The following is a 19,260-nucleotide window of genomic DNA, read 5'->3' as shown; positions in this document are numbered from 1 at the left end:
ACAATGACAATAAAGGACATTGTCGTTTGGCTTTTATAAGCTCATTTGAAAAAAAAAATGTGTAAAAACAAGAAGCTGCTGAAGATGCGAGTCTTTATGAGTGAAGGAGCAGATACTTCAACACAAATGAGTCAAACTGTGAAGTTTTGTGAAATCACACAAAAATCGTATAGGTTACAAAAGAGTGCAGTACCATGTTTGTCCATTACAGTGCTGAGCAGTCAGAAGTTTGCACTGTGTTGAGACCAATATGAATATTTACACGGAAATGAATAGTTTTGATCAAGATAACAGAGATGACGGGTAGATCCGACAGTCTGATAGTTTGTGATTTATAATGTGGGATCTTTGTCCAGCTGCACAAACATACTCATGGCTTGTGCCCAGTTTATCATTTTAATATATTTGAATTACTTTCCCCCGTGTCTGCTATGATATATGTTTACAGGTGTCTTTCCGCACACTTATGCAAGTGCATTTCCTTGTAAAACGCCATTTAATGACTTGTGTTTTCAGTGCGCCTGCTCTGAGCAAAAACCAAAAAACTTGTCATTGAACGGAATTTGCTCACAGCCGTGACAGCGGCAGTCTCCTCCCCCCGAAGAGTGGATGTGAAGACTGCGGGTCTCTCTGACATACAGGAAGAAGTTGATTAAGTGCAAAAACACAGCGCTTTTCTCAAACTCGCCTGCTTGTTTTTCCTCTTGCGCTTTCACCTTACTCGATCGACTTTGCCGAGCGGCAGATCTGGAAGAATGACGGCGAATCTGATGGCTGATGCCAAACTGGAGGCGCTGTAACGTGTGGATTTGTTCATAAATGGAAAAGCAAGAACGAGTGTGAAACATATCTTCGGTGAAAATGCCAGAGCACAGATCCAGTTTTCTTCACATTGGAGACATTGTGTCTCTGTACGCGGAAGGCTCGGTGAATGGCTTCATCAGTACTTTGGGGTACGTTCCTCCTTTCTATCTCAATTTCTAATCACTCAAGAGTCCATGGCTTAACCCTCCCGTATGCACGCTTAAAAACTGCTTTCACTTTACATCAGGCATGAACTTCTTCAAATGTATGTTTTATGCAAATCCAACAAGTGAAAACCTAAAGTGCGACCTGCGGTCAAGGCCCATCGGCGCGTAAACTGCTCCTTCTCAGGAAATTCTTCACGTTTACGCAAATCTAACAGGAATGCAAACCAGCGTGTTGCCCAGGTACGCTTCGCGAGAGGCTGCGAGCGGATTCTTGTTACTGTGGTCACCAACATATGGTTCAGGGGCCCAGAGAGAGGCACGAGGAGGTGTCAGGGTGACCAGATTGAGGGAAGAGTAGTTGTTCATTCATTTGACGTTAAGATAAGAAATGTCCAATGACCCTGAATGCCACTCCTCCTGTTAAATAGACCACGTCTAACAAAATAAATTGACACCGAGTGAAGCTCTAGGCTACCTCTTATTTGGATGATGTTCAAATATTTATAGTGTTCACTTAAATAAAGGACTAGACTCTTCCTGTTTAGGTGAAGGAATGAGTGTGCTCTATATGTTGCACATGCTTTGAAGTCATCTCTTTGCAGTCCATGTACAGATTGAAAACGAATCTGGTGGATTGCAAGATAAACATGAGAGGGTGCAAGGTGAATGTGGGGGCTAAAAAGAAGAAAAACGTTCTAAAGTCATATTAGATATTTAAAACCTTTTCACTGATTCCCGTTTGCTCTTGTCATTTATTGTTAATTTATTGGTGTTTATTGTGTCATTATAATGATATTCAGGATAATTTTTTTTAAATGAGGAAACCATTGGTTTTGACTCCTTCCTATGTTGTAGCACTTGCACTCAGTAGATTACTTATCAGTTTTACTTGGTGAAAATAAAACAGCTTTTCTTTGGAAAGCAGTGCAGAAAAAGAAGAAGCTGCACACACAGTTTGTTTGGTTGTCGCCCCTCATGAGCTGAGAGCTTCAGTGCAAGGTGAAATGCCTCGGTGGTTCCGGGTTACACTCTGGCCTCTGAGCCTGCTGAACGAGTGTGGAAACACTGATTGGCCCTGAGGAATGGCTCTGCCCCACCCATGTTCTCTCCTTTTCCCCAACTCTTGTTCTCTCTCCTTTGTCCTGCTTTAAGTCATTCCTGCCAACAGGTACCTCACATCAGATGCTCAAATAATCTGTAGAGTTTTGGAGCAAATAGAAGCCGAACTGTGTGTAACCCTTGAATGCAATGCTGTTTCCTGACTTATCTGCTGGTGTGAACTAAGCTGCGATATTTTACTTTTAAATGAAAAGCTCCCATAACTGTTAAGGCGTGTGGTAATGCAAATCGAAGTGACGGCACCCTACATGGTACACAGAGGCTGTAAGTTTCAAAAAAGCAAAAGTGCACAGCAACGATTGTTCACGCCTGCTATTGTTGCAAAGGGAAAATAATTAAATTCTTATCAGCCTTTCTTAGAGACTTAGAGACTTAGAGCTTTATATTGTCATTGTGCAGTTTCTTGCACAGCGAAATTGGGTAGCTGAACCACCAAGGTGCTTTCAATAGCTCACGTAGTTTGACTGGTGCCCTGAGAATTTTATCAAGGACGCTGCTGTGCCAGAGCTCACTCAGGCCCAAAGAGAAGCAGCAAGTAAAGCAAAGAGCCTTCAAGATCCTCCCAGAGCTGCAACCCCTGTCAATGCAATTAAACCTGATCTACCCAACCGTGTCCATGTTTGCATAAAATAACATCAAATCTGTTAGTTCCACACCTGTCATTGCAAATTCTCAAAAGCTGGCTAACCTCCAAGTGACATCACCAACCTGACCTTTTAAGTCTTGCAGTTTAACTGGCAGATTTCCCATATTTTAATGTGTCGTAACAATCAGTCCAGTTTGTTGCAACTAACAGTAGAAACTGATGCATAGATGCAACACCAAAAAACCCAAACATTTTCACATTCATACCTTTTTACCAAAAGTGAATTCATTGGAAGAGTCTGTTTAATCAGTATGTGTGTGACTCATTTAGAGTACCGTGGTATCAGCAAGTTGAAACATGCATTCGTGTTGAAATTGTTCACATGCATCCACTTTTCTTGCAGATGAGTCATTGTTCTGTTGCCCGTCGCTGTTCTTTAAAACATTTAACAGCAGTTACATAGACTTGCTGCTTTGCATTACATGCTCTCTATTTCGTTTTTTTGTCTGTGTTATTTTCTCAGTCGACTAAACACAGGCAATAGCTATAATTAGCTCCCCTGTGTCCAGCCTGCTAGATTTATCTTTGGTTCATGTTTAACTTGGTTACAGAGTGTCAGGCACTGTCAGAGTCTTTCTGTTTGTACTAACGCCCAGCTCTCTGCGGCCCTCCTTATTTATGAGCTTTCCCAGAGAGCCCTTCTCTTTAGCCAGTTAGCCTTGTGATAATTCTTCCTGTTGGGCTCTATTGTTTCTCATTTAGATGTAACTTTGATACAGTGTTGAAGGAAGCAATACACAGCCTGTAGATTGACTGGTTGACTGCCGTGACTTAAAAAGGGAAATGGCTCAGCTCTCTTTAGCAAAGCTGCCAGCTTTGTATGAATTGGAGGAATTGTGCATTGCATTATGTTTCTCCCCACCGGACGGAATGAATGGATGCACTTGTGCAACTCAAAATGTGGTGCAGAGGAGATAAATGGAATGGGATGATTATGGAGTCTTTAGAAATTCATTAGCTGCAGAAAAAATGCTAGCATTTCTCTTCGGGGAAAGTGAAAGCTGTATGCATGCTACAAATACTGCAAAAAAAACCATCTTTAGTAGTGTGATAATTTCCCTTACAGGCTTACTTTACATGAATTCTTCTTGCCTCAAAAGGGCCTTTTTCTCCACATGTCTCAGTTTTGCTTCTGCAGAATGTTCTGGTGCCTTTGCCCAGCAAGAAATGGAATTTCACTTTATAGTTTTAAGGCACTATATATAAAAACAAACAATGGGCAGGATACGGATTTAGATAAAGTAACTAGTTCAGTAGTTTGGTAAGATCAAATATCAGAGTCTTCTTCCTTATGTACACAACAAGAGGCAAAGAAATTCACAGCTGGAACTTAAAGTTGCATTTTAGTCATAAAAGAAAAACCTGTAACTCCACAATCACTGAAATGTTATAAGCCTTCATTATTTAATGATGCTCTTTTTCTGTCGCTGCTTGCTTTTTTTCCCACCGATTCAATAATGGGCTCTTAGCCATTAAGGTTTTTACAAGCACCTTCAGCCTCAGCTCTCTCTGTGCTGGCTGCTAACAAAGGTTGCCCAAATTTTGCAGTTTAAAGACGATGTGTGCAGAAGGACACTTTTAATAAAAGGGATCACTGCTTTTGCCTGCCAAAGATCTGCTTCTGGACCAATTTAAACCAGTTTAGGACACCATAGTACATAATGAATACACTTCATGGCATCAGATAACTTTAAATGGCTGTTGATGAATGTGCATTCTTATAATTGTTCTTTCCTTAATACTTTTTTTTCAATCTGAACTGGGTTCTGTTTCCTTAGTTATCAGCCATCATCAACTTCATAGCTTTAACTCTGTGCTCGTCAGATGTGTCAGAAAGGCGAGTTTTGCTGACCTGCTGTGTCCCTTAACCCTTTCAGTGAAACGTGTCTAGTGTGTGGCAAATAAAAGGCGAGGATATGGGGGAACAAGACTGTTAACTGGATGACACCTATTGAAAGCCCCCTCATCCACTCTGAACAGAAACCACATGGTTTCCCCAGGTGGAGGTGGCTCAGTGTGCACTTTATGAGCTACAAAAGACTTCACAGAGAGGCCTGATCTTCCGTGACCAATTCAATGTGCAGTCTCACAGCTTTATTTTAAATTATCCTGACACTATTTATTTTACAGTTTTAATCGGACCCATGTAAAAGTCATAGAAACTTTGACGTCAGTTTATTCTAGTTCTTTTATCTCAGCACAACACCACATTACCTATGTTGGTCAGGAAAGCAGAGATCAAAGCACTGCCAACGTGGATGAACCCCACCCAGAAACACATCCAGATACTGGGACTGCCTTGGATTAAATGGATGTGATGGAGAAGAGAGACAGTAAAGCTTTTCTTCCCATGGAGTGCTATAAACTGTCTATTCGAATCATGGTATTATTTGTAGTTTGAGATTCTGCCTTATGTATTTGCATGTGAGTGTGATATACCTTATAGTATATCACACTCACAATAATAGAGTGGTTTACTGCTTATTAAAATGATCTCAAAGGAGTTTAAGTCCGTAATAACACACCTATAGTAATCATGTTGATGCAATTTCATGTTTGTCCTTCTCTGCAGGCTTGTCGATGATAGGTGTGTTGTCCAGCCTGAAGCTGGAGACCTGAACAACCCACCCAAAAAGTTCAGAGGTGTGTAGGATTTTACTGGTCACACTGGTTTCTGGTCATACACACACACATGGGCGGGCACACACGTGAACTTGGACTTTTCTGAGACTGCATTATGGGTTACAAATAAGCTTTGATGTGTTGAAATGACTTCAAGGCTTCAAGCTCTACATGTAGACGCTAGAGTGTCATTTTATCTGGCTCAGGTGAGTCCTGTGAGCCTCACTGCTTTTTCTTTTTTTCTCTTCTGCAGATTGCCTCTTCAAGGTATGTCCCATGAACAGATACTCGGCCCAGAAACAGTTCTGGAAGGCAAAACAAGGGAAACAAGGAAACAACAACACACAAGGAGAACTCTTTAAAAAGTTACAGGTATGAGGATTTTTAATTTTATGAGCATTTCAAAGCCTTAAAAGTTCTACAGAACTTTTTAACTTGTATGCAGTTGTTTTCTTTCTGCTTGTAATGGGGCTATTAGCAGAGAACAGACAGAAGAAACATGGCCACAGATGTAATGATATGATTACAAAACCTGACCAGAGTGTGACCTAGGATGTCCTTGTACCAAGTGCGCTTATAAACCCTGTTGTTCTTGAACATGGAGTTTGCTGTGGACAGACTGTTTGTAGCAGAAAACACTAATTGGGTTTATAGTGGACAGGCCGCCCCTCCCAGTCACAGCCCTCTAGGTCACACTGTTGTTGCCCATGTAAGCAATGAAGTCCCTCAGCAGGGGTACTTTCAAGAACTCAAACCAGGGACGCCGAGAAGACCGGGTACTCTGAACCGCCGTTGGGCACATGAGCTCAAATGACGGGAAGCAATTATGCATGAATTTATGCCTAATTACAGTTTAAATCAGGGATGCACCAATCCAGTTTTTCCATCTAGTACAGATATCTGGACTCCGAGTGTTAAATTATTAAGCTTTATTTGTCAACGTGAGGATAAGACGCAATGTGTTATGAGTAAGCCAACATCATTATTGAGTTTAACATCACTTTGCTAATTTAACTGTAAAATACAATTTTTCTTTAGACCTCAGCGTGAGAGCCTCTACTGTGTTTTGCTGTCAGTTGAACTATTTTCTTTCCGTTGCTCTCTGATTCACCGCGGGGGTCTCCTCTGCTTGACCAGTGACACACGAAGCAGAGCAGAGAGGTTAAGAGAGCATACTTCAGTTTATTATGACCATCCAGCATATTTTTAAAAAAATGGTAGCGTAGGGTTGGTCGTTGATCTTGTGTGGACAACCTTTCCGTTTGTAAACAAAATGTGGAATGAGGAAGGATGTGTATGTAATACCTTTTTAACAATCGTCTGCTTCGTTACGCAGCATGCAGCAGAACTGGAGCAGAAGCAGAACGATTCAGAGAACAAGAAACTTCTTGGAGAAGTTGTCAAGTACAGCAGTGTTATCCAGGTAGAGATAATCTCTTAAACTATGGTGTTACACTCTGTTGTGTGCTGAGCCTACCTTTTGTTTTATTGTTTACCCAGCTTCTGTTACTGTCATCTAACCCCTGACACCTCAGGCAGGTTTCTAAAAAACAATGCTGGTATTTGATTTCACTCATTGCTGAACTCTTGCCTGCATGGTTGGATTGGGAAACCACACATTTAACTGCTGTTGTGAAAGGTACCGGCCATTGTTCCCTTACCTTAGTTAACTCGCCTTATGGATAAGCAATTTGTCTGTATTGACTCAAAGCACGGGCTAATTTAGAACCTCGTTTGTTCAGTGAATTCAGGAAATGTCTCCAAATGAAGTCAAATTAAATAACATAGTGGAGTAGCTCGTGTATCCTACAAATGAGCGGATGGCTCATTCAGTCCAGTCCTTGTACCTGAGCATTTTCAGAGGAATGTTTTTGCTTATTGTTAACACACACAGACCTATGAAGGCACCTTGTTACTTGCAGGCTCTCAAAAACACATCATTTGTCCACTTTTCTTTAGTTGAATCTAATATCAGCGTGGTGTGCAGGGTGGAGGACAAAAAGACGAGATGGCAGACCTAAAGCAGCACTGTTCTCTGAAGCATCATCAGAAATTGCACCTGCAGTATACACATTTTGCCAGATGATTATTCAGATTATAACTTAGATTTGTTGAGCAAAAATGTTAAATATTTCATGGTTTTAGCATTTTCTGGGTTTTTCTTTCTTCTGAATCATATGAATAATTTTTACATACATTTTTTATGTTGTGTTTATGTTGTTTTAGTCACCTGCTGGTTGAACATAAGAAGCATTTTCTCTGTGTAACTATGATGCAAACCTTGAGACCATTTCACTGCATATCCCTGCCTACGTTTACTTGGGAACATTTTCAAAGCAGGACTTTTTTCTTCACACTCATTCCCCCCCCCCCCTAACAATGATAGATAAATGGTCTGAATACATCCTCCTCCACTGCTCTCCCAGTGTCTAAACTGCCTAATTTTTCTGTCTCAGCTCCTGCACATAAAGAGTAATAAGTACCTGACGGTGAATAAGCGACTCCCTGCTTTGCTTGAGAAGAATGCCATGCGGGTTTCTTTGGACCCGGCTGGAAATGAGGGCTCCTGGTTCTATATTCAGCCCTTCTGGAAGCTCCGCAGCGAAGGAGACAATGTAGGTTTCTGTCTCCTTGGCATCAGCTCTTTGTAGACATGAAGTACTGTACAAAAACTTGACATTCCCTCTGTCTAGACTGTCAGTTCATTGTTTGTCCTGTTCAAGTAACATTTCTGATTTTGTCCTTCTCCTTTGGCTTTAGCATCCTATGGTTAAAGGTATTGCTTCTGATTGTGCATGATGTGTGTACATGTGTTAGGTCTGACACAAAATACTGTGGAAAAGCATGGATGCAACACCATTTCGAATGCACGTAGACTGTCAGGTTGAGGTTAAAAATCTAGTCAGCTGGTTTGCTTTTTATCTGCTGTTTGCCACTGCTGAAATATTGTCAAATACTCCAGAACAGCACAGGCCACCTGTTCCTGATACCACAGCGTGCTTGTGTGTGGATGCTTAAGAGGAGAAACAGTTGACCGTGTAGAGTCTGTTACAGCTTTCTATTTTATGGACTAGAAAGCATGTGTTAAGTAAGCAAAGGGAAGTGCACTTTTAAGTCCTCGTGTCTTTTGAATGCTGCATTCACATCCTCTGGCCATGGTATGAATAAATCTGTTTGCTGTGAACGGCTCGACCACTCTCTCAAGTGAAGCCCAGCCTGTTTTGCTGCTGCACCCTTGACCAGAAAAAAAAATGGGGATGTTTGAAAAACCCTTTGCATGGATGCATTCTTACTTTCCTGTTAAGCTATTGGAAAACTGCAAGAAATTGACAAAACAGGGTCTCTTTTTGTAATTTGACTGTTCTATTGGTTTCAAGGTGGTGGTTGGAGACAAAGTGGTGCTGATGCCAGTGAACGCCGGACAGCCGCTTCACGCCAGTAACATTGAGCTTTTGGATAACCTTGGCTGCAAAGAGGTGAGACTAGTGCACTTGGATTGTTTTTCATCAGCACCGGGGTATTAAAAGGAGGATGTCACATTATTACTATATCATCATAGTGATTTCGGCAGATGACTCTTATTTATCCGATTGTCTTCTACTTGTGTGCATGCCCTAGGTCAATGCTGTTAACTGCAACACCAGCTGGAAAGTCACCTTGTTCATGAAGTTTAGTGACTACAGGGACGATGTCCTAAAAGGAGTATGCTTTTTTTTTCTCCCCCGTCTCCTCCCCTCTTTCTTTATATTCTTGTTAGCCATTATTTTTAATGGAACCACATTCATTATATGCGTCTTAAAATGTGTAACATGCAGTTTTCTGCTATGTAGCACTCATGTTTTTGTTTGCTGTCCTCTGTCAGGGAGACGTTGTGAGGTTGTTTCATGCTGAGCAGGAGAAGTTTCTAACCTGTGACGAGTACAAGGATCATCAGTACGTTTTTCTCAGGACCACACTGCGGCAGTCTGCCACCTCTGCTACCAGCTCCAAGGCTCTGTGGGAGATTGAGGTAAAGCATAGAACAGACTGAAGATGTGACCATAGTATGTTTGGTGAATTCAGCCCCGGGGTAACTTGGCGTTCAGGGGGCAGTTTCTCCTTCTAAGTAACTGCCAGGCACGGCTTTAACAGAGTAAAATCCTGACTTGTAAACTGTGCTCAGCACAATTTGGATAAGCAGATATTAAAATTGCCATGAAAAAAGATCATTCAATCATGACTTTATGACATTATTTCCCCTTTATGTAAGACATGTGCTCGTCTTTAGTTCTGTATAAACCCGTCTGTTGTGCTGCATGTTCCTCTTTATCAGCTTGCAGTTAGTTGAAGTTCCTGTTGTCCCTCTGTTTGTGCCAGGATATACTTCTCTTACTGTATCAGTGTCTGACATGTTGTTGCAACAGTCTGCGGAAAACAAAATATTCTTGTGTTCTTGCCAGTGTGTAAGAGATGACGCTGACTCATTCTGATACTGCGGTGCAAAATGATGTTGGCGTACCAAAAGCTTTAAAATCAAGGCATTTATGCCAGTGTGACTTTTAGTTCATAATCTTCCAGGTCATGTAACCGCACGGTGTTACATTCAGCGAATTAATCTCAATGCTTTTACACCAGCTGTCTTTTTTTTTTTTTTTAAATGTGCAGTACTCTAATTCACATACAAGCTGTGAGCAAGATAATTAAAGCTCCTCTCAACTGCTGGACACTGAAATACATTCTTTGGAGTGATACTGTTGAAAACATGCTAATCTCTGATAAAAAAAAAACAACTAAAGCTTCTTATTTTGTGTCCTTATGTCAGGTTGTGCACTATGACCCCTGTCGGAGCGGAGCTGGACAGTGGAACAGTCTCTTCCGCTTCAAACACCTGGCGACTGGAAATTACCTGGCAGCTGAGGTTTTTTTTTTATGTTACCTGCTTTTAAAAATCAGCTGACATTAATAATCATATGGTGTTTATTGTTCAAGCTGAGTGCACCTGCTTTTCAGTTTTGAGTGAGCACAGCTGAAGAGGATTTTAGATGATGTGCTGTAGGTGGCAGTGTTCCCATTGTTATGCCCACTATCACCCCTGCGTTGCTGTTGAATAGATTGTTTTAGGTGTTGATGATGATAATGACTCTGTCATCAGAGCTTTCTAGATCTGAGGCCACTGACGGGTCATCGTCTCTCTGCAGGTAAACCCTGAATTCATACCCAAAACTGTGGAGACCAAAGGAGATGTGAATCAGGTAAACAAGCTGATTTACATGTATTATCACACCCCCTTGACATCAGACTGTGGCTTACTTTAATTTTGCTTATATATTCTTAATACTAAGGCACTGTCAGTATTAATGAATTTTAGAGCACGTTTAATTCTTGTTCTTTTTTCTAAATTCAACTGAAATAAGACGAGTTAATTAACACGAGAGAAACTTCAAACTGTGTTTTTAAGGTAAATGCGTTGCAACTTCAAACTTCTCTGTCTCCCCATTATTTGGTTATGCAATACCACCAGCTCCTTTCTCTCTTTCTCTCTCGCACACACACAAACTCTGCCAAACTCCAAATCTATATCTAGACATTTCTTTCAGCTCTTAGCGAGCTTGCACATTTGTATTCTGGCAATGCAAGGAGCATGCACACCAACTCTCTCAGTCTCGCACACTTTCTCATGCACATGCTGAATTTCAGACACAGGGGGGGCTCCTTACATAACGTCTGGGTGTGTGGGGGTGCCCTGCGAGAGGGGATGGAGGGGAGGCAGACGTGCTGTCTGCTCTGCTCCACTCGGCTGTGCTAAGCTGGTGGGGTGAGTCACTAGCAGAGCGGAGGGGGAGGTGGAGGAGGGGAGGAGGAGAGTGGGAGGATGGAGAAGCTGAGGCATGGAGGCAGCTCCGGGGAGCTTCCCATTGACATGCAGAGAACAGTGGGAGAAATTAACCCTCACCATTATCTGCAGTATCTGCGCTCTTTAGGAGCCTAAGTACTGCAGTGTCTGACACAACACACGGAGAAGTCCCGGCTCTTTGTGTTTTCGGTGTAATTTGTACTCAATTAATCAACATTAGGTCTTATTTAGGTGTATGCATGGAAAAACACAACAACTTGACACTAGGTATGTCAGTGCAGAGCCAATACTTACAATTTTATTTCAGCGTGGCTGAATATTTACTGTGCAGCCGGATGTACTGGATCTTTTTTCCATTGGGTATGCGAGTACAATTTGAATTATTGCCTTGGGATGTTGGTAGATTTGCTAGATTGCACATGAGGAGAACAACAAAAAGTTTTTTACTGCCTTCAGTGCTAAACTGTTTATCAGATCAATCAAAAGTTTTTACATGGGTGGAAAAATTGTAGAGTCAACGAAACGCTTGAATCAAACTTTCTGTTTAATCTTGTAATCCGAAGTTTTTTTGAGTGCAGCTACAGAAAAGAAGATTTTTTTTATTGAAATAATCTGAATTACTGTCATTGATTTGTTTTTTCTCATCGCTATTTTCACAAAACCAGACTACCTTTTTTGCACTCGCACTTTAGGTTTTCGTTTAATTTAGGTTCCCAGTGAACTATGTTTGCAGAGGACGTGAGCTGCAGTCGGAGTATGTAGCAGGTGGAGGAATGCACTGGCGAGAAGAGGAATGAAACACATGGGTGTGAATGAGATGGGGGGAGATAAGGGAATGATAAAGATTTGAGGAGTGGAAGTAGTGAAGGTGGATTAGTTTAAATTCCTGAAATTACAGCGAACAAGAGAGGTGAAGAAGAGGGTGCGGAGGAGGGTGAAAAGGTGGAAATAAGTGTACAGGGAGATTTGTGACAGAAGGATAGTGAAAGGGAAGGTTTTCAACATATAGTGAGACCTGCTATGATGTATGACTTAGAGATGTGACACTAACAAAAAAACAGGAGGCTGAGCATGAGGTAGTAGACTTAAAAATGCTAAGATTTTTTCCTCTGGTGATGAACGGGAGTAAGAGGATTAGAAATTAGTATTTTGGAGGGGCGGGTCTGGTTACAGAGGTGACGCTGAGATGAATATGGAGCTGCCAGGCAAGAGGAAAAGAGGAGGTTCATGGATGTAGTGAAGCAAGACATGCAAAGGGTTGGTGTAACAGAGGAGGATGCTAGAGATGTTGTGATATGGAGGCAAATGATCCACTGTGGCGACCCCTAAAAAAGGAGCAACTGAAAGAAGTAGTAGTTAAAGATAATGACTTTGAATGGTAGTGAAGTGTAGAAAAAATAGGAAAGTGCAGGAAAGCAGGATAAAAATAACATTGTGATTTGATGCATGCTCAATCATCCAGGTAGGTAAATCTCCAAAAGTTGATTCAGTTCATCCGGACGTAGCGTTTTGTGGGAGAAACGTTTCGTCACTCATCCAAGTGACTTCTTCAGATTAAGGAACTGACCTCCAAGCCCATTGTTCCTTCAGTGGGCTGGTTTCAGTCATTGTGCAAATGTACTGTTTATAAGATTTGGGGAAACCTGCAGTCAGCTGAGACTGAAGAAGTCACTTGGATGAGTGACGAAACGTTTCTCCCACAAAACGCTACGTCCAGATGAACAAAATCAACTTTTGGAGAACATCGTGATTTACATACATGAAGTCACTCAATACACTTGAGAGTTACCAGTCCGATCCAGAGCCTGTTAGCCTGTTAATTACTTTGTGTATAATGTCATAAAAAAACAGTTTTTCTTTCCTGTGCAACTCCACTGTATGTATGCAATATTACATGCTGTATTTAAAAGCAATCATGAGTAGCTGGAACTAGCATTAACCCAAAAAACAAGCAAACCAAAAAAACTTGAACAATTTGAGTCACTAAAAGTTTAAAACTTTTCAGTCAATTTTCTTTTGACTTTTAGACGTTTGAGCAACAAAAATAAGCATTTTGATGCAATGGTTCAGGAGGATAATTTGCACAATAACCCCGTTAACCTGTGTATTAATGAGTTGCACTCTGTACGACTTTCTTCAATTGACCCATTTGCGTAGCCGAGCTCTGCAGAGAGATTCTTTTTTTTCTCAAGTTAAACCAGCATCGACTCTGCGCTTGCTGTGCTGTGTTGAGTCTGATAGTTGAAACAGACTCTGACTGACGAGTAACTTGCCTGTGCCATATAAGCTTTTAAACTGCACACACAAATGTTTACTTCCTTTGTTTTTGTGGGTGTGTATGTGCGTGTGTACGCTTCAGAATGAGACCGATATTGTGTACTCGAAGAAGAAGAATCAAGCAGCAGAAAGGATTGCTTTCACCTTGGTTTCTGTTCCTCATGGGAATGACATTTCATCTCTGTTTGAGCTGGATGCCACCACTCTGCAGCGTGCCGACTGTCTCGTGCCCAGGTCAGTTATTCCCACGCGAGGCAACGCTAAAGAAAATAGGTCACAGCTTTAACTTCCACAGGAGGCTCACAGTAGCTCATGTCAGAAAATCTTCCATTTCTAATTCTAACTTCTGACCCTTTTTCTTGAGATTACTTAAATTTTGTTGTTAGTAATAATTATAGTGACTCATGGGGGATGGAGTAAAACAGCGTTATTAAAGGTTATTCCAGTTCACAATAAGTGGAACACATTCTAGGTTAATGTCTGTAAATTGTAAAAAAAAAAATCAATCACAAACCATTGGAGTAAAAGTTGGAATAGCTGTTAAAAAACAGAAATTTTAGCTTTGTAATGGGAATTTGTGACTTTCAGTATCCCAAAGTCTTGCTGCTGCTAAAAATAACAATTTAAGAATGGATGTAGGTTAATTGACTTTACTGGATGGATCACTTTTAATTATTTTACCGCAGATAAATAATTAACTGACATTCATGCTGTGAATAAATTGTCCTTCCTCAGAAACTCCTATGTAAGACTTAGACACCTGTGCACCAACACCTGGGTGACCAGCACCAACGTCCCCATTGATGCAGATGAGGAGCGTCCAGTTATGCTCAAGGTCTGAATATGGCCACACTCACACACTCGCACTAACCCTGGATAGATTACTTAACATATTTTTTTGGCTGTCACAATAGATTGGCACCTGTTCTACTAAAGAGGACAAAGAAGCGTTCGCCATTGTGTCTGTTCCCCTATCAGAGGTCAGAGACTTGGACTTTGCTAATGATGCAAACAAAGTCTTGGAGTCCACTGTGAAGAAGTGTTTCAACGCCAGTATTACTCAAAATGAGAGGAGGTATAGAAAAGCAAGCACCGCGACACACGTAACACCAGATGATGTGCGTACTTCATGTTCTGATGTAATATTTCATTCGTGCATATTTCAGGTTTGTGACTAAGCTTTTGGAGGACCTGGTTTACTTTGTGTGTGTGGTGCCCAACAACGGAGAGGACGTTCTGTCTGTGGTCACATCCACGCCCAACCGGGAGCGGCAGAAACTCATGCGGGAACAAAACATCCTTGCCCAGGTCAGGAATATGTAAACACAGGTGCTGATTGGTACTAAGTATTAAAAAAGGCCCCGGTGCAAAAGTCTACTGCAACGAATGATACAGCTAAATTACAATAAAAACATTTTGTGTTCCGTTCTTTATCAGTGCATTGTGGTTTTTGCTTATCTAGATATTTGGCATCCTGAAGGCTTCATTTACAGATAGTGGCGACGGGCCAATGCTAAGGTTGGAGGAACTGGGAGACCAGCGCTATGCTCACTACAAGTATATGTTCAGCCTGTGCTACAGGATCCTACGCCACTCCCAACAGGACTATCGCAAGAACCAGGTATGTTGTCATGCTGTATATAAGTTGCTGTTTTTGGGTTTGATCAGCTAACCAGTGCGGGGAAAATAATAAAATAATAAAATCATGTAGCAACAAAGTCTCTGGCACTTTGTTGATTTATTTTATTTTATTTTTTTTTTCAGGCCAGGAAAGTTGTTCCCTGGCCTCCATACAAGCTGATATTGAGTTTTCATTGAGTTGTCATCAGGGTCATTAACAGTGTCAATAAGATGTGAGGTAGCTAAGGATAGAGGTGGCTTTTGACTGAAACCAGTATAGATTCTGCCAGATGGTCTGAAAAAATCTATTGGGGACCCCAACTGATGTGTTAATGGTCGCAATCGAAGTAGTAGGTCTCAAAAAACAAAACAAAACATGGCAACATTCAGTCAACAATTGTGCTATGATGATCAAAACAGCAAAATGTATGAAAACATTCCCTTCTTTAATTTTATTGCAAATCCAGTTTTTTATTTATTATTATTTATTTTAATAAAACAAAAGTCCTTTGGTGAGTCTCACCCACACATATATATACACACACACTTTTATTTCACCACGTTCTGCATTACGAGTGCTGATAAACGCATGTTTGTTTCCTCATGCAGGAATATATAGCCAAAAAATTCACAATCATGCAGTCTCAGATCGGGTATGAGATTCTGGCTGAAGACACGATCACTGCACTGGTGCACAACAACCGCAAGCTGCTGGAAAAACACATTACAGCCAGAGAGATTGAGACCTTTGTCAACCTGCTGAGGCGCAACAGAGAACCCAGGTCAGTCAAGCAGACCTCCCAAATATTAGACAACCCCAGGGAACAATTACATGGAGGGAAAAAATGCTGGAAAAGTGTTAAATTAGTTCAAATCTTTCTTCCAGCTGCTGCTTACTTACTTGATATCTTTTATTTCTTCTATTTTTATATATACTGGTTAATCTTAAATGTAAATATATATTTGAACAAACCTCGGCATTTCATGTCTGCTCTGCTTTGCACAGATTTCTGGACTATTTGTCTGATCTTTGTGTGTCCAACAAGACGGCCATCCCCATCACACAAGAGCTTATCTGTAAATTCATGCTGAATCCTTCCAATGCAGATATCCTCATCCAGACCAAGTGAGTCACACCTGGTGATTGTTATATTTTAAAATGTCCCGAACCATTAAAAAAAAATAAAAAAATTCCAACATGTGATGCCTTTGCACAGCGTGCGAGACTGCCGTTTCCTCCAGAGCATCTACCTCTTGTGAAATGTATATTTTCAGCAGCAGCAGCTCTACGTCAGTGTGTAAAGTGAGCAGTTTTTCTAGCTACTACTTAATGTCTCACTCGCTCCTTTATCCTTCCAAGACTAATCTCAAACATAGAGTCCAGCAACCTGGAGTCCTCTCTGATACAAGAAGAGGGGGAGGAGGAGGAGGTTTGGCTCTATTGGATCGACAGCAACAAGGAGCCTCATGGCAAATCCATCCGCCACATGGCCCAGGATGCTAAGGCCAGCCACAAGTGTGATGCCGAGATCATTACCTACTACAGGTCTCTTTAACATTCAGTTCCACAAATGCGTGCACAGAAACCATTTTCCCCTTTTTCTGACAATTTCTTCTTCTACTCCACAGATACCAGTTAAACCTGTTTGCTAAAATGTGTCTGGACCGACAGTACCTAGCCATCAACCAGATCTCCAGTCAGCTATCTGTGGATCTGCTCCTGCGGTGCATGTATGACGACTGCCTGCCCTACAACCTCAGAGCCTCCTTTTGCCGCCTCATGTTGCATATGCATGTGGATCGTGACCCACAGGAGTCTGTGGTTCCTGTGCGCTATGCCCGCCTCTGGACCGAGATCCCCTCCAAGATCAACATTAATGAGTGAGCATCTACGTGTTGGGTTATATGTGTTTACAAGTACAATTTGTGAGTGACTACATGTAGATTTTAATGGCTTCAACAGGTTTGAGTATGAGTCAACTGACAGCTCAACGGAGGAAATGAAGAAGAAGTTTGCTCCAACTATGGAGTTTGTGGAAGAATATCTTAAGGATGTGCTAAACCAGGCTCATCCTTTTGAGGAAAAAGCTAAGAATGAACTCACATTGGAGGTAGGATAAACAAAACTTCAGATATAACTTTGGCATGTTTTTTTTTTTTCATTTACTGGTTTTATTGGGTTGTTTTAATGATGGATCATGTTTGATTTCTCTTTCAGGTGGTGAACCTGGCTCGAAATCTGGTTTACTTTGGTTTTTATAGCTTTAGTGAGTTGCTGCGCCTCACGCGCACTCTGCTGTCCATCTTGGATTTTGTCCAGTACCCGGCCAGCCCCTTGAACAAGCTCAGCAAAGGCCCAGAGGCTGGCGGTTAGTGCAGTTATGTGTTTAAATTACTGTATGTGTGTCTTTGAATTTTTTTTTTAATCTAAATTTAAAAAATGCAGAGAACAGAGGAAATGACAGATCTGCTCATGCAATGCAGATAGAATTTAAACAAAAATTAAAACTTTTAAGATTGGTGAACAGACTGGTAGATACAAATGGTGTTGAGGTTTAATGACATGAAAACACTAACTATATATTAACTTTTCTTCAGCTGGAGAAACATCTGGGTCATCTACGATGCTGTGAAAAAGTTTTTGCCCCTTTCCTTTTTTCATAGGTTTTCAGAATATCTGTCACCCCTTATATTTTAAACAACTTGTAAAATCACGCAAAGATAACCAGTTTAAATAGAAAATGCAGTTTTTAAATTATGATTTTAATTAACTGAGGGGAGAAAAAGATATCCAAACCCACCTGCCCTGTGTGAAAAAGCAATTGCCACCTAAGCCTAATAACTGGTTTTGCCACTCTTTGCAACAAGAGCTGCAATCAAGTGTTTGCGATACCTGCCAAAAAAAAAAGGGGTTTATCACAGTTAATTCATGATTCATGATTTGTCATTAATGTGACTATATGTGAAAAAGTAATTCATTTATTATTCATTACTTTTTCACATGGGGCAGGTAGGTTTGGATAGCTTAAAGTTTTATGATGTGAAATGTGACAAATATGCTGAAAACACTAAGAAATCAAGAAGAGGCAAATACTTTTTCATAGCTGTGTAGCATTTTGTTTCTCTTGACTTTCCTAGCTTTTAATGAACGTAATCTAACTTCAATTGACTTGACACACACAAACACATAATGAGACATGTATAAATCTTATTTTCTTTAGGCAACAATGTCCTGCGAACGATCCACGGTGTTGGTGAAATGATGACTCAGATGGTGATGAGTCGAGGTGTGCCACACATCCTCCCTGACTCTCCTCCTTCTCTACGCTATGGGAAGGTGCTCTTCCTGCCTGAAAATGAGGATTTGATGGTGATGGACACAAAACTAAAGATCATCGAGATCCTGCAAGTCAGTGGCACTTCTATATGTTCTGCTTACCATCACTGCTGCATTTTCTTTTTCCAGTGCTTGACACTTTTTTTGTGAACTTTGTTTTTTTCTGACAGTTCATCTTGAGTGTGAGGTTGGATTACAGGATCACATACTTACTGTCGATCTACAAGAAAGCGTTTGGGGACAGGGCCTTAACTGACAGCTCGATGTCTTTGGCCGATGTGCCTCCAATAACACGTGAGACTTTCCTCTCTTACCGTGCAAATGCAGAAAAGTTATTTATTACATTATCCTGTGTTAATTACTGCAGTCTGCTCACGTCACTTTTTCTTTCATTTTATTTTTGTCTTCAGCTTGTGAACCTGACATAGATGAGATTGTACAAAAAGCAGAGAGCATGTTTGTAGAAAGGTAGGTGAACATGTGCCTATTTATTGACTCCGCATGATTTGTTAGGGCATTTATGCCTTTATTAGATTGACAGTAGAGACAGACAGGAAATGTATGCCAGTGTTTTTTAATATGCTTTCAAACATTCAGATAAAGCAAATTAAAATTTAAATATGCACAGCTCTGACTTCAGCTCTGAGTGGAGCGCGGTGGAGCTGGACGGTGAGGATGGCCGGACATTTTTGAGGGTTCTGATCTATCTCATCATGCAAGATTACCCCCCACTGGTATCTGGGTCTCTGCAGCTCCTCTTTAAACACTTCAGTCAGAGATCTGAGGTGCTGGAGGCCTTCAAACAGGTAACAACAAAGCAGTTGCACTTTCTGAG

General features: G+C 41.0%; 1 protein-coding gene across 1 annotated transcript in view; it reads left to right on the top strand.

The window, feature by feature from the left end:
• Positions 1 to 570: 570 nt before the first annotated feature.
• Positions 571 to 19,260, top strand: part of itpr2 (inositol 1,4,5-trisphosphate receptor, type 2) — a 62,666-nt gene continuing 43,976 nt past the window's right edge. The window contains exons 1-25 of the mRNA XM_085411886.1: positions 571 to 953; positions 5,309 to 5,379; positions 5,612 to 5,730; positions 6,695 to 6,781; positions 7,815 to 7,973; positions 8,736 to 8,834; positions 8,977 to 9,060; positions 9,221 to 9,367; positions 10,160 to 10,255; positions 10,536 to 10,589; positions 13,551 to 13,702; positions 14,204 to 14,303; positions 14,383 to 14,543; positions 14,635 to 14,776; positions 14,931 to 15,089; positions 15,698 to 15,870; positions 16,095 to 16,214; positions 16,449 to 16,634; positions 16,718 to 16,969; positions 17,052 to 17,199; positions 17,307 to 17,457; positions 18,310 to 18,497; positions 18,596 to 18,719; positions 18,836 to 18,893; positions 19,054 to 19,231. Of these exons, the coding sequence (XP_085268012.1) occupies positions 862 to 953; positions 5,309 to 5,379; positions 5,612 to 5,730; positions 6,695 to 6,781; positions 7,815 to 7,973; positions 8,736 to 8,834; positions 8,977 to 9,060; positions 9,221 to 9,367; positions 10,160 to 10,255; positions 10,536 to 10,589; positions 13,551 to 13,702; positions 14,204 to 14,303; positions 14,383 to 14,543; positions 14,635 to 14,776; positions 14,931 to 15,089; positions 15,698 to 15,870; positions 16,095 to 16,214; positions 16,449 to 16,634; positions 16,718 to 16,969; positions 17,052 to 17,199; positions 17,307 to 17,457; positions 18,310 to 18,497; positions 18,596 to 18,719; positions 18,836 to 18,893; positions 19,054 to 19,231 (3,300 nt within the window). The 5' untranslated portion in view covers positions 571 to 861. The remainder of the gene's footprint in view (positions 954 to 5,308; positions 5,380 to 5,611; positions 5,731 to 6,694; positions 6,782 to 7,814; positions 7,974 to 8,735; positions 8,835 to 8,976; positions 9,061 to 9,220; positions 9,368 to 10,159; positions 10,256 to 10,535; positions 10,590 to 13,550; positions 13,703 to 14,203; positions 14,304 to 14,382; positions 14,544 to 14,634; positions 14,777 to 14,930; positions 15,090 to 15,697; positions 15,871 to 16,094; positions 16,215 to 16,448; positions 16,635 to 16,717; positions 16,970 to 17,051; positions 17,200 to 17,306; positions 17,458 to 18,309; positions 18,498 to 18,595; positions 18,720 to 18,835; positions 18,894 to 19,053; positions 19,232 to 19,260) is intronic.

Source organism: Rhamphochromis longiceps, linkage group LG7, assembly GCF_057381845.1.
Source record: "Rhamphochromis longiceps isolate RC_006_pf linkage group LG7, R_longiceps_female_GT1.1, whole genome shotgun sequence".
In the NCBI taxonomy this organism is placed as follows: Eukaryota; Metazoa; Chordata; class Actinopteri; order Cichliformes; family Cichlidae; genus Rhamphochromis; species Rhamphochromis longiceps.
This window is presented reverse-complemented; position numbering and strand designations above follow the sequence as displayed.